The sequence below is a fragment of the Ranitomeya imitator genome, chromosome 2, assembly GCF_032444005.1.
Source record: "Ranitomeya imitator isolate aRanImi1 chromosome 2, aRanImi1.pri, whole genome shotgun sequence".
Taxonomy (NCBI): domain Eukaryota; kingdom Metazoa; phylum Chordata; class Amphibia; order Anura; family Dendrobatidae; genus Ranitomeya; species Ranitomeya imitator.
Window position 1 is genome coordinate 789,425,077 of NC_091283.1, and position 14,842 is coordinate 789,439,918.

At 48.4% G+C, this 14,842-nt stretch overlaps 1 protein-coding gene across 1 annotated transcript; it reads right to left on the minus strand.

Moving 5' to 3' along the window:
* Positions 1-4,756: 4,756 nt before the first annotated feature.
* On the minus strand, positions 4,757-10,824 carry EGR2 (early growth response 2). The gene is made up of 2 exons (XM_069753626.1): positions 10,417-10,824; positions 4,757-7,397 (listed from the first exon to the last, which is right to left on the minus strand). The coding sequence occupies exons 1-2, from the start codon at positions 10,586-10,588 to the stop codon at positions 6,277-6,279; spliced, it is 1,293 nt and encodes a 430-aa protein (XP_069609727.1). The 5' UTR covers positions 10,589-10,824; the 3' UTR covers positions 4,757-6,276.
* Positions 10,825-14,842: the final 4,018 nt, after the last annotated feature.

The window sequence follows — 14,842 nt, forward strand, 5'->3', positions numbered from 1 at the left end:
CATTCTTAGAGGGGGTGTTTCATGCTGCTGACCACAACATCGTACCCCTGCTTCTCGACTTCCTTTGCTTCAGGGGTTGGGGCAGCAGGGACGTAAGGCCTAGCTCGGATGAGGTGGCAACCACAAACAGGCCCAAGCGGGTGCTGGCTTGCTGACATCAGCACAAACTTCAACTGGATGTGCATACTCGTACACACATTCATTTGAAGTATATTGCGAAGCAGTGACCAGTCGGGTTTGTGGGTGGCAATACATGCTGTCAGCCAAACAGAGGCCGGCAGTGTACGTCAGCGTGCACGTGACTGGGGGCGGATGGCAGTGATGTCATGCACTTCTGTCACTTGCACGCTGAAGTCTGTTGGCAACTTCAGAAGAACAAGCTGCACAGCGGGCGAGCAGAGGGAAGGTGAGTATAATGGTTTATTTTTTTCTTTCCATTAAAGAACAGAGGCAGAATGGGGGACATATACCAGGATGGGGGGATATATATGCCAGTATTGGGCCCAGGATAAGGGGAAGATACCAGGATGGGGATATATATACCAAGATGGGGCCCAGGATGAGTGACATATACCAGGATGGGATATATATAATGTGTATATATATATATATATATATATATATATATACATATATATATGTATATATATATATATATATATATATATATATATATATATATTGAAAAAAATTGGAACAGCACCATTCAAATACCTCAATAATGCGCACGCTTCTCCAGGCTGCAATCCAATGGCTTCTTGCAATAAAGTAAAAAAGGGAAAACAGCACAAAGAAGTTGAAAAAAATGGACTTTAATGCCCAATGAATTAGCTAAATACATGTACAGTAAGCTACACACGCACAGCCCTGATTATATACCTCACTGACTTATTTCTATGTATCTATATCTGTATTTAAGATTTTTTTCTTACTTAGAAAACTAACTTTTAAATGACGTAGAGAATTACAGTATGTAAAAGCTGATGTTAAAATCGCATTGCATACGGATGCTACCGTAGGTGAGAAAAATTGCATTGTACTTGCATGACCATTGATTGACACTCGTCCGACTTTTCAGGACCAACATCGGACCAATTTTAGAAGCACAGATGAGTGTGAGCCCTTCGGGCCGGCTGTCAGTCAGTGCTGGGACGTGGCTGTAGACACTGCTCACTGTACACAGAGCGGTGACTAAACCCGTGCCGCCACCGCCTTTATGACTGAATGATGGCCGGAGGAATAAAGTTAATTTCCACCCAGTAGTGGGGGTGTAAGTGCCGGAACCGGGCAGGCTCAGAACGCTATTAACCTGCAGATTAACCCTATATCTGCATGTTATTCGCACTTTTTCGCCTGATTGGTTGCCTTTAAATCCACAGGCTGAACTAGCGAACTGAGATTGTTACATTTTTGGTTTGCAAAAAATTCCCAAACAAATCACATATAAACAGACATGAATAAGTGGAGATAATATATAGGAACTGTAGATGCATAAACGCTGCAGATTTCAGTCGGATTTCTGCACCAAATACGCAATATGTGAACACCGCCTTAGACCAGTTTTTAAGCCAAAAAACTTTCATAAATTTGTTATATTTCACAAACACAGATAAATCTGCTAGTGATGAGTGAATATACATAAGTACATGTGGGGGTTGCCTGGTTGCTAGGGAACCCCCACATGTACTTATGCTGGCTAACAGATGTAAATCATCCAGCTGCAGCGAAGAAAAACTAAATCTCCGAGCACTAAAAAATACTAGGAGGACCCCCGAGCGTGCTCGAGAAATCTCGAGTAACGAGTATATTCGCTCATCACTAAAATCTGCATGTGTTCATTGAACCGTGTGGATTCACTGCATCCAATGCATTGTATAGTGGAAATTTCTGTTGTGGAGACTAGCATCTCCCCAGCAATAATTGACATGCTGCGGCTCATAGACCCGCGCCGGGGGTCAGTTTACGCAGGGTTAAATAGAAGCCCAGTGGGAATGGGAGATCAATAAATCCCATCTACTGCGCTTGTATCGTAGAACGCAGCAGTTCGGACGCAGCGCAGGTGAGTTGCTATTCCTGATCGTGGGCACGTAGGCTGATAGAGACACGTCACCACTTCTGCCTTCTGCATTTATCACCCACTCCTGGTTTTGGCTTACATATACTAAACATGTGCCTAAAACCTTTAATAAATGAGGCATACGGTGTCTACACCAACATTCTGGCATATCTGAGTTAGTAAATCTGCCCCGGGTGTATCCAAACCCACAATTCAGTCTCCACATCGCTGAAAAATTCACGCTCAAAAATGACATAAAATGCCATGTGAAAAAAAGAAGCTTAATTTGCATTATAGGCGTGTTTTGTTTTTCCAGTGAAATCAAGTCAAGTATTTGAAGCTGCTTTTGATGTGGATTTTGGAGTAAAATGTAATCCGAGAACCACATCAATGAACGGAGTATGAAAATACCCTGAAGGAAATATTTGTATTCCTCCTGTTTTTTTAATATAGAAAAAGATGCAATAACTGCAGATTCACTCCGGTACCGTTTTTTATGATGCACGGCGGCCATATTCAGGATTTGCATTGCAAATGAGAATTATGAGAAAAAATGATCGTGTGCTGAAGTATGGCGACCGAAGCAATGACCGTGCGTAAACCAGACTTACAGCCACCGTGCGCAGCCACAGGGTCCATGTACACGACATTGCCTTCTTTATCTTTTTTGTTTCAACCACAACTGCTTTTGGGGTAAAATAATAACAGACATCAAACTGCACTGTGTGAATGCAGCCTTGGAGCCCAGTAAGGTTGTGCGCAGAACAGATACCACCCTGAACCAATACTGATTTATTAACTGACGGTTTGTAAAAAAAATTGCGGTATGTACAAGATCATAACAATAATGGATGTAGTAGGAGTCAGATCCTGCAACCAAGTGCAATATGGACAAGGACCCGGAGCCCCTCGTGTTCACATCTGCACTCTGAACTCCATTTTTCTGTTCTTTTATAGGAGCAAAATTCAAGCTGTGATGTATCTGCCACATAACAAATGGCCATTTAACCCTAACTTAATAATTCAGGGGTTTTTTGTGTGTGTGTTTTTTTGATTATTAACTGATCTAAACTGAAGACAATCCATAATGACCATGATGGAACTAAGAAGGGTAGAAGCCCATTACAAGATTTATGTTACCCCATCGGAGAGCAGCATGATGCAGAGGCAGAGAGACTGATTCCAGTGATCTATCGCTGGGTTATTTGCTACACTTTCGATATAATCTAAAACGACAGCTAAATAATAAAAAGTATAGATCAGTTTTTTTGACTGCTGAGCCCTGTATAACCCTGCCGACATAACTGATTGACAGCTTACTGTGCATAGGCAGAAAGCTGCCAAATAGTGATGGGGCAGGGTTGGATTACCTGGAAGCAGGGTTACTGATCCTCTAGTGATAATCTGCTGCTAAAACAGTGATTGTATCAAAACTAGAGCAAGTAGCCCACTAAATAACACATTTCTGGAATCAGGGTCTACATCTCTCAGATTAGGTGGCAAATACCTGGTGACAGATTCACTTTAATGTTCTCGTTTCATCATGTTGACCATGAGAAAAATAAATATGACTTGGGATGGTGTTGATTGGTTTATTTTTTTGCTTTTATATTTTTTTTTATAACAGCAAACAGCAAAAAAGTGTAATGGTGAATGAACTCGGATTCTCTTCCTTCCCCCTTCCTTGTCTATATAGTATCATTCATACGTAGCAATTATTACTACTAGTCACATCATAGTACAGACACCTGCTGTCATTTTAGCATCTCTATAGTGATAGCGTTTTATGAAGTTGAACTATGAGGGGTCTGTGGCTGGGGGCTGTAAATGGGACCCTAAAATGTGCTAGTTCTCCCCCCCCCCCAGGATAATATGTGCTGAATTCATTGCCAGGGTGGCATTGCTTTGTGATACTTTTCCAAGTGAGAAGCATCCGAAAACTGATAAATGAGTAGCACTAGCAGCGACCGATGCCCCGTACAATTTATAGGGCACAGATGAAAAGTAACCCAGGGTGTTGTACTTTACTAGTATAGAAAGTTATGGCTTGGTCCACATATCTCCACATCTCCAGTGTCACGCCATCCTTTCCATTTGGCGCTGTGCAAAAAACGGCAGATGGAAACTAATGGAGGAACTGATACTATTGTGTGCAATGGGATTATTCCCACCTATCCGGGCCGTACATTGTGATTCAGCCTCAGACCAGCAGCAGGGGAGTAACTGGGGGTGACCTGATGCCTGGCGACTATTTGCATCACTTCTGATATGGCTGATCCGAGGCTCATTCAGACAAACAATTATTTTGATCAGAGTTTGCTCCAAGTGTCATCTGTTTTTCTGGTGTGTGGAAGAAAAACAAAAAGTTTCTCCACCTTCCCCTTTCTGACAATCCGTGATAATTGGACGGCGCTCGGATGTCATCCAAGTGCAGTCCGATTTTTTTTCCACGGACCCCTAAACTTGCTTTGCTGGTTTTGATCTGACCCTCAGATCAAAATCAGACGTCTCCGATATGTTCTGCGGATCCTTCGATCGGAGGAAAAAAATATCAGCCCTATAGAGTATCATAAGTACGAGTGCTACCAGTGGGAAAAAAAAAGGATAGCGCTCGTCCGAGAAACACAGAACAATGGATATATGTGGACCCAGCCTAATCAATCTGCCCCAAGCTCCCAATAACAACCAAAGACAAAGCTGTATACTTGAAAAGTGTTTATTTACAGACACCCTTTGAGTACATCTCAATCTTTAATTTCCAGTTAGCGGCTCTTTTTTTTAATAAAGTTAACACTACCTATAAGTCCTTGAGTTATGTGCACACAGTATGATCCGCCTGTACACATCGAAAATCCGTACTACAAAGTTAACACTTCTGAGTCACAAAACAGTGCGTACAAAAATAGAGATTCTAGAAAAATTCCCAATGATTAACCGGCGGTTATATACAGCTCTATGAGGAGTATGGGACCATATTCCTCATTGATAAGGCAACCTATATATACATGCAGACATTGGGGACGCCGGTCCACATTACACAAGGCACCAAGAACACTGTTTAAGACGAACGCATGCTTCCTAACACACAGCCGCTATTTACAAACATTAAATAAATTAGCCTCTCGTACAAAAACAAAAAGTCACAATCTGTTCCTCCCGGGAGGGGGAGGGGGCTCTGTAAAAAAAAAAAAACAGTGCAGATCAACAATACAGTGGCGGTGTAATTCGTACATGGACACGATGAGTAAAAACAGTGATCCAAGGTTTTGTAAAGTCTGCAAAAAAAAAAAAAAAATGAAAATCTTTTGGCGTCATTTCGATTGCACTTGTGTTAATCACGCTGTATTGGTTAAAACGTCAGGTAATAAGGAATTAAAATAATAAAAAATAATAAATGTAAAACACATTAGGGCTAGGAGATGCAAACGTACCCCTTCATATCACACCGCCGGCCCAGGGCAGTGATGATGAGGATAAAGTGCACAGGTATATGGCTACGTCAGGCGGAGCGCCCTTCAAAGTCACCATGTCACCCCAAATCCAAACCGCACACAGGGAACCACTCTATGCAGTTAGTAGGACGGACACAAAGCGCATGGGGGCGAGGCGGAGCGTCGGGGACCCGGTCACTGCCCGCGGGGAGCCGCTGCAGGCGCCCGCTCCCCTGCTAAAGTCTACGTTCCCCTGATGAGTTTTGGTAATTAAAAAAAAAATTATTGTAAATTATTTTACTTAAAAGGTGCAGAAAATCTGCAACATCAAAGCTCATCATGGGAACGTAGCCTCAGGATATGGCAAAAATTTCATTTTTTTTATTTTTATTTTTTCAGCCAAAGCCCAAAATGCTGAAGAGCTGATAATTCTTCTCGTTGGATCGGATGTAAAAATGGCAATGGCATTTTTCATAAAGATCTCATAATATGACGGAAATTACGGAAAGTGATTACACTTTTTGTATAACTTTTTGTATCGCCCCCATTGGAAATACCATTTTTAACAGTTTTGCTCCATTTTCCGACCAATGGATGGAAGTGATGATTTTGTGGCTACTTTTAGGTACAGTCCCGGCCCCTTCCTTTTCTGCCAGTCCTGCAGTCAGCAGTGTCCTGTAGGCATGTACAGGATGGAGCATAGTTCCCTCCACTCACTGCCTCTCCCAGGCGCTCCCGGAGCAGTGCGCAGGCGCAGCGGTGACATCCGCCCTCAGCACTGGCCCTGATCTAGGACGTCCTGGTCGGACACAGTCCCATCTGAGCGCTGCCGGACGAGGCCGCAGAACAAGGGCTGAGGCTGAGAGAGCGCTCGTTCCCCGTGCTGCCGCTAGGTGTCGCGCCTGCTCCGCTGGCCGAGCCCTTTCTCTCCTTCTGTCGCAGGTGGATCTTGGTGTGTCGCTTGCGCTCATCGCTCCGAGCGAACTTTCGGCCACAATAGTCGCAGGCGAAAGGCTTCTCCCCTGTGTGAGTGCGGATGTGCGTCGTCAAATGATCGCTGCGGCTAAAGTTTCTCATGCAGATGCGACACTGGAAAGGCTTGTGGCCGGTGTGGATGCGAATGTGTCTGGTTAGTTCATCAGATCTGGAGAAGCGGCGGTCGCAGCCTTCAGCCGGGCAGGGGTACGGTCTCTCGTGCACCGGGGTCTTGCTCGGACGGTTCGGGTATTTCCTCGGCCTGAGGATGGGTCGTAGAGGAAGATTTGGGGGGCTGTAGGCGCTGGGCAGCCGGGAGCCCTCGTTGGTGGCGCCCCCTAGGGAGAAATTGCGGATGGTGGACAGAGGAGTGAGGGGAGGGTGGTGCACCCTGATGGAGTCCAGCGGGCACGGGAACGGCTTGCGCTCCGCCATGGGGTGCAGGTCTCTCTGGCACGGGCTCTGGAAGAGCGGCGGGTACTCCGGGAGCATGTTGTAGATGGCGCCGTCCGAGGCGGCTTTGGGGGAAGGGTAAGAAGGAGGCGGGTAGGACAGTGCGGAGCCGGCGGCGGCGGCGCCGAGAAAGGCGGGGCTGTCCTGGTACATCTCCGCGCAGGAGGAGTACGGCGGCGGCGAGTACAGGTGCTCCAGGTCGCTCTGGCCGTGCGCCATGCTGCAGCTCAGGGGGTTGGGGGACACGGACGAGGCGTTGGAAGAGGTGGTGGACGAGGAGGAAGAGGGGGTCACTCCCAGGATGCCGGCACTCACGATGTTAAAGAAGCCCTCGGTATTCCAGCTCGCCCCGGGGTACTGGGGGTCAATGGAGAACTTGCCCATATAGGTGAAGGCCTGATTGCGAGGAGCAGGGGGGTAACTGCTGGAGTAGGGCAGATCCAGGGACCGCTTGTCACTCATGTCCACATTGATCATTCCATCTAAGGGGAGAAATCAGAACTTAGTATCATGGAAAGTGAGCTATGTCTACAGCTGTAATGCACCTAAACCTCTATAGAATGCACCTAAACCTCTATAGAATGCACCTAAACCTCTATAGAATGCACCTACACCTCTATATACAATGGACATACACCTCTATATATAATGCACCTACACCTCTATAGAATGCACCTACATCTCTATAGAATGCACCTACATCTCTATAGAATGCACCTAAACCTCTATAGAATGCACCTAAACCTCTATAGAATGCACCTAAATATGTATAATGCACACATACAGTACATATATAATGCACCTACCCCTCTATAGAATGCACCTACCCCTCTATAGAATGCACCTACCCCTCTATAGAATGCACCTACACGTCTATAGAATGCACCTACCCCTCTATAGAATGCACCTACCCCTCTATAGACTGCACCTACCCCTCTATAGAATGCACCTACACCTCTATAGAATGCACTTACCCCTCTATAGACTGCACCTACCCCTCTATAGAATGCACCTACACCTCTATAGAATGCACCTACCCCTCTATGTATAATGCACACATACAGTACATATATAATGCACCTACACCTCTATAGAAGGCACCTACACCTCTATATACAATGGACATACACCTCTATATATAATGCACCTACACCTCTATATATAATGCACCTACACCTCTATATAATGCACCTACCCCTCTATAGAATGCACCTACACCTCTATATAATGCACCTACATCTCTATGTATAATGCACACATACAGTACATATATAATGCACCTACCCCTCTATAGAATGCACCCACCCCTCTATAGAATGCACCTACCCCTCTATAGAATGCACCTACCCCTCTATAGACTGCACCTACCCCTCTATAGAATGCACCTACACCTCTATAGAAGGCACCTACACCCCTATATAATGCACCTACCCCTCTATAGAATGCACCTACCCCTCTATAGAGTGCACTTACCCCTCTATAGACTGCACCTACCCCTCTATAGAATGCACCTACACATCTATAGAATGCACCTACCCCTCTATAGAATGCACCTACCCCTCTATAGAATGCACCTACCCCTCTATAGAATGCACCTACCCCTCTATAGAATGCACCTACACCTCTATAGACTGCACCTACCCCTCTATAGAATGCACCTACACGTTTATAGAATGCACCTACCCCTCTATAGAATGCACCTAGACCTCTATAGAATGCACCTAGCCCTCTATAGAATGCACCTAGCCCTCTATAGAATGCACCTACACCTCTATACAATGGACCTAGACCTCTATAGAATGCACCTAGCCCTCTATAGAATGCACCTAGCCCTCTATAGAATGCACCTACACCTCTATAGACTGCACCTACCCCTCTATAGAATGCACCTACACGTTTATAGAATGCACCTACCCCTCTATAGAATGCACCTAGCCCTCTATAGAATGCACCTACCCCTCTATAGAATGCACCTAGACCTCTATAGAATGCACCTACCCCTCTATAGAATGCACCTACCCCTCTATAGAATGCACCTACACCTCTATGTATAATGCACACATACAGTACATATATAATGCACCTACACCTCTATATACAATGCACCGACACCTCTATGTATAATGCACATCCTGCACATCTATACTACACATATATCATACATACATGTATATATATAATCTTCCTACACCTCTATATAATGCACCTACACTTCTATATATAATGCACCGACACCCCTATAAAATGCACCTACACCTCTATATATAATGCACCTACACCTCTATATATAATACACAGACACCTCTATATATAATGCACCTACACCTCTATCTAATGCACCTACACCTATATATATAATGCATCTACTCCTCTATATAATACACCGACACCTCTATATATAATGCACCTACACCTCTATCTTATGCACTGACACCTCTATATATAATGCACCTACCCCTCTATATAATGCACCTACACCTCTATATAATGCACCTACCCCTCTATATAATGCACCTACACCTCTTTATATAATGCACCTACACCTCTATATAATGCACCTACAGCTCTATATATAATGCACCTACACCCCTATATAATACACAGACACCTCTATATATAATGCACCTACCCCTCTATATAATGCACCTACACCTCTATATAATGCACCTACAGCTCTATATATAATGCACCTACACCCCTATATAATACACAGACACCTCTATATATAATGCACCTACACCTCTATGTATCATACATATATACAGTACATATATAATGCACATATACCTCTATCATACCCACAGCACATATATAATACACACATACAACACATCTGTAATGCATCTACACATCTATGTATAATGCACACAGCACATCTATACTGCACCTATACTACACACACATAATATACACAGAATACATCTATAGTAGACATACATACTACACATATATAGCACATCTATAGTATGCTTCTATAATACATCTATAGGATATGATATAGTACATCTGTAACACGTATACATCTAAAGTACATATATATATATACTACACATCTATGTAATATACTTATATAGTGAATCTATAATATACTTGTATAATACACTATACTGCACATCTATAATACTGCACATTTATACTGTACATTTATAAGACATACATATAATGCACATATATGGTACCTATATCTAATAGATTCTATATATATTAGGTGTGGGGGACAATTCTAAAAGCCCCTTGATGATTTCTCTGGAGATTGCCCCCTGTAGGTGATGGAGCAGATCTGGCAGCAGGTGGTGTCTGCAGACCATGAACTCCCTGAACTCACCTAAGTCATGATCACTTTACACTTCATCTACTCCTCCTAATGTCAGTGTGGAAAAGAGCAAACTGAGCTCAAAAGAGTCAGCTGCTCTCTAATATTAGACCGCAGGACATGTGAGCTGGCCCAGGACAGACCGCACGGATCCGCAGAGATGATGATGATGATGGTGCAGCTCTTACCTCCAGGGACACTGCTCATCTGCTCAAAGGGTCCTCCCAGATCAACATTAGGGAAGATGGTGACAGAGGTGGGCAAGGAGGATTCATCCATAGGATAAAGGGCATCTGGCATCTGGTGCACAAAGCCCCCAATAGTCACTGGGATTTTCTCTATGGTTTTGGCCGTCATCATGTCATCAGCTAACAGCCCCAGATTGACAGATTTACAGAAAAAAATCAATAAATAAAAAAAATAAAATGAGTCTTTTTTCCTTAAATCTCCTGTGTAATTCTGAGATCACATCCAAAGTCAGTGGCTAGTGGAGCTAGTGGCCATAGGAGCAGCATGTGGACGTGTCAGTGCAGCTGCTGTAGTGTGGGGGGCTCCCAGACCCGGGGTCCTGTGCGCGAGCTCTAATCAATTGCACTAAATGGAACGCGTGCCTTCTAAAGTATTTATTCTGGGGCTTTGAATGCCCGTGACGTCACGGACCATATATGGACAGGAACAGGGAAGGGTTGCCCCGCCTTGGGCGTGATGTCACGGGGATTTGCCGCTCTATGAATGGAGAAATGGGCGTGGCTTGCGCTGCGCTGGAGCGATGAATGGAGCCGCTTGTCCGAGCGCAGTGAGCGGGGAGTGCGGAGCGCCGGGCGCAGAGACAGGCAGCGCCGCCGGGTATGGCGCAGTGCGGGCACCGATTAACGCGCATATACCGCGGAACGCGGCGCTGCCCGCGCACTGCACAGCATCCGCGATTCCGGTCCGCACCTAATAAGGCCAAGATCCGGCCCGGAGCGGCCGCCCCCGGCCATATATAGCGCGGTTCCGGCACACGACGCCCGCCCGCCCGCCCGCACTGGAGGAGCCGCACACCGCTCCTGGCAGATGCCGCCACAACCGCAACTTCTCCCTCACGGAATCCCACGGCCTGCTGGGAAGAAGCCGCGACTGCTGCAGCTCCAGCCACAGCCCAGGCTGTCATGTCAGGGTGTACGGAGAGCTGCTACGTCACAGCAAGCCCAGAATACAGCCCGGCCCGGGGGCCACAACATGGCAGCAACGTACTACTGCTCCCAGCATCACAGCCCCAGCCAGGGGGCCACTACATAGGCAGCAAAGTACTACTACTCCCAGCATCACAGCCCCAGCCAGGGGGCCACTACATGGCAGCAAAGTACTACTGCTCCCAGCATCACAGCCCCAGCCAGGGGGCCACTACATAGGCAGCAAAGTACTACTGCTCCCAGCATCACAGCCCCAGCCAGGGGGCCACTACATAGGCAGCAAAGTACTACTACTCCCAGCATCACAGCCCCAGCCAGGGGGCCACTACATAGGCAGCAAAGTACTACTACTCCCAGCATCACAGCCCCAGCCAGGGGGCCACAACATGGCAGCAAAGTACTACTGCTCCCAGCATCACAGCCCCAGCCAGGGGGCCACTACATGGCAGCAAAGTACTACTGCTCCCAGCATCACAGCCCCAGCCAGGGGGCCACTACATGGCAGCAAAGTACTACTGCTCCCAGCATCACAGCCCCAGCCAGGGGGCCACTACATAGGCAGCAAAGTACTACTACTCCCAGCATCACAGCCCCAGCCAGGGGGCCACTACATGGCAGCAAAGTACTACTGCTCCCAGCATCACAGCCCCAGCCAGGGGGCCACTACATAGGCAGCAAAGTACTACTCCTCCCAGCATCACAGCCCCAGACAGGGGGCCACAACATAGCAGCAAAGTACTACTACTCCCAGCATCACAGCCCCAGCCAGGGGGCCACTACATAGGCAGCAAAGTACTACTCCTCCCAGCATCACAGCCCCAGCTAGGGGGCCACAACATAGCAGCAAAGTACTACTACTCCCAGCATCACAGCCCCAGCCAGGGGGCCACTACATAGGCAGCAAAGTACTACTGCTCCCAGCATCACAGCCCAGCCAGGGGGCCACAACATGGCAGCAAAGTACTACTGCTCCCAGCATCACAGCCCCAGCCAGGGGGCCACAACATGGCAGCAAAGTACTACTGCTCCCAGCATCACAGCCCCAGCCAGGGGGCCACAACATGGCAGCAAAGTACTACTACTCCCAGCATCACAGCCCCAGCCAGGGGGCCACAACATGGCAGCAAAGTACTACTGCTCCCAGCATCACAGCCCCAGCCAGGGGGCCACAACATGGCAGCAAAGTACTACTGCTCCCAGCATCACAGCCCCAGCCAGGGGGCCACTACATAGGCAGCAAAGTACTACTCCTCCCAGCATCACAGCCCCAGACAGGGGGCCACAACATAGCAGCAAAGTACTACTACTCCCAGCATCACAGCCCCAGCCAGGGGGCCACTACATAGGCAGCAAAGTACTACTCCTCCCAGCATCACAGCCCCAGGTAGGGGGCCACAACATAGCAGCAAAGTACTACTACTCCCAGCATCACAGCCCCAGCCAGGGGGCCACTACATAGGCAGCAAAGTACTACTGCTCCCAGCATCACAGCCCAGCCAGGGGGCCACAACATGGCAGCAAAGTACTACTGCTCCCAGCATCACAGCCCCAGCCAGGGGGCCACAACATGGCAGCAAAGTACTACTGCTCCCAGCATCACAGCCCCAGCCAGGGGGCCACAACATGGCAGCAAAGTACTACTACTCCCAGCATCACAGCCCCAGCCAGGGGGCCACAACATGGCAGCAAAGTACTACTGCTCCCAGCATCACAGCCCCAGCCAGGGGGCCACAACATGGCAGCAAAGTACTACTGCTCCCAGCATCACAGCCCCAGCCAGGGGGCCATAACATAGCAGCAAAGTACTACTGCTCCCAGCATCACAGCCCCAGCCAGGGGGCCACAACATGGCAGCAAAGTACTACTACTCCCAGCATCACAGCCCCAGCCAGGGGGCCACTACATAGGCAGCAAAGTACTACTACTCCCAGCATCACAGCCCCAGCCAGGGGGCCACAACATGGCAGCAAAGTACTACTGCTCCCAGCATCACAGCCCCAGCCAGGGGGCCACTACATAGGCAGCAAAGTACTACTGCTCCCAGCATCACAGCCCCAGCCAGGGGGCCACTACATAGGCAGCAAAGTACTACTACTCCCAGCATCACAGCCCCAGCCAGGGGGCCACAACATAGCAGCAAAGTACTACTACTCCCAGCATCACAGCCCCAGCCAGGGGGCCACTACATAGGCAGCAAAGTACTACTGCTCCCAGCATCCCAGCCCCAGCCAGGGGGCCACTACATAGGCAGCAAAGTACTACTACTCCCAGCATCACAGCCCCAGCCAGGGGGCCACTACATAGGCAGCAAAGTACTACTGCTCCCAGCATCACAGCCCCAGCCAGGGGGCCACTACATAGGCAGCAAAGTACTACTACTCCCAGCATCACAGCCCCAGCCAGGGGGCCACTACATAGGCAGCAAAGTACTACTGCTCCCAGCATCACAGCCCCAGCCAGGGGGCCACTACATAGGCAGCAAAGTACTACTACTCCCAGCATCACAGCCCCAGCCAGGGGGCCACAACATGGCAGCAAAGTACTACTGCTCCCAGCATCACAGCCCCAGCCAGGGGGCCACTACATAGGCAGCAAAGTACTACTGCTCCCAGCATCACAGCCCCAGCCAGGGGGCCACTACATAGGCAGCAAAGTACTACTACTCCCAGCATCACAGCCCCAGCCAGGGGGCCACAACATGGCAGCAAAGTACTACTGCTCCCAGCATCACAGCCCCAGCCAGGGGGCCACTACATAGGCAGCAAAGTACTACTACTCCCAGCATCACAGCCCCAGCCAGGGGGCCACAACATAGCAGCAAAGTACTACTACTCCCAGCATCCCAGCCCCAGCCAGGGGGCCACTACATAGGCAGCAAAGTACTACTGCTCCCAGCATCCCAGCCCCAGCCAGGGGGCCACTACATAGGCAGCAAAGTACTACTACTCCCAGCATCACAGCCCCAGCCAGGGGGCCACTACATAGGCAGCAAAGTACTACTGCTCCCAGCATCACAGCCCCAGCCAGGGGGCCACTACATAGGCAGCAAAGTACTACTACTCCCAGCATCACAGCCCCAGCCAGGGGGCCACTACATAGGCAGCAAAGTACTACTGCTCCCAGCATCACAGCCCAGCCAGGGGGCCACAACATGGCAGCAAAGTACTACTGCTCCCAGCATCACAGCCCCAGCCAGGGGGGCACTACATAGGCAGCAAAGTACTACTACTCCCAGCATCACAGCCCCAGCCAGGGGGCCACAACATAGCAGCAAAGTACTACTACTCCCAGCATCACAGCCCCAGCCAGGGGGCCACTACATAGGCAGCAAAGTACTACTACTCCCAGCATCACAGCCCCAGCCAGGGGGCCACTACATAGGCAGCAAAGTACTACTTCTCCCAGCATCACAGCCCCAGCCAGGGGGCCACTACATAGG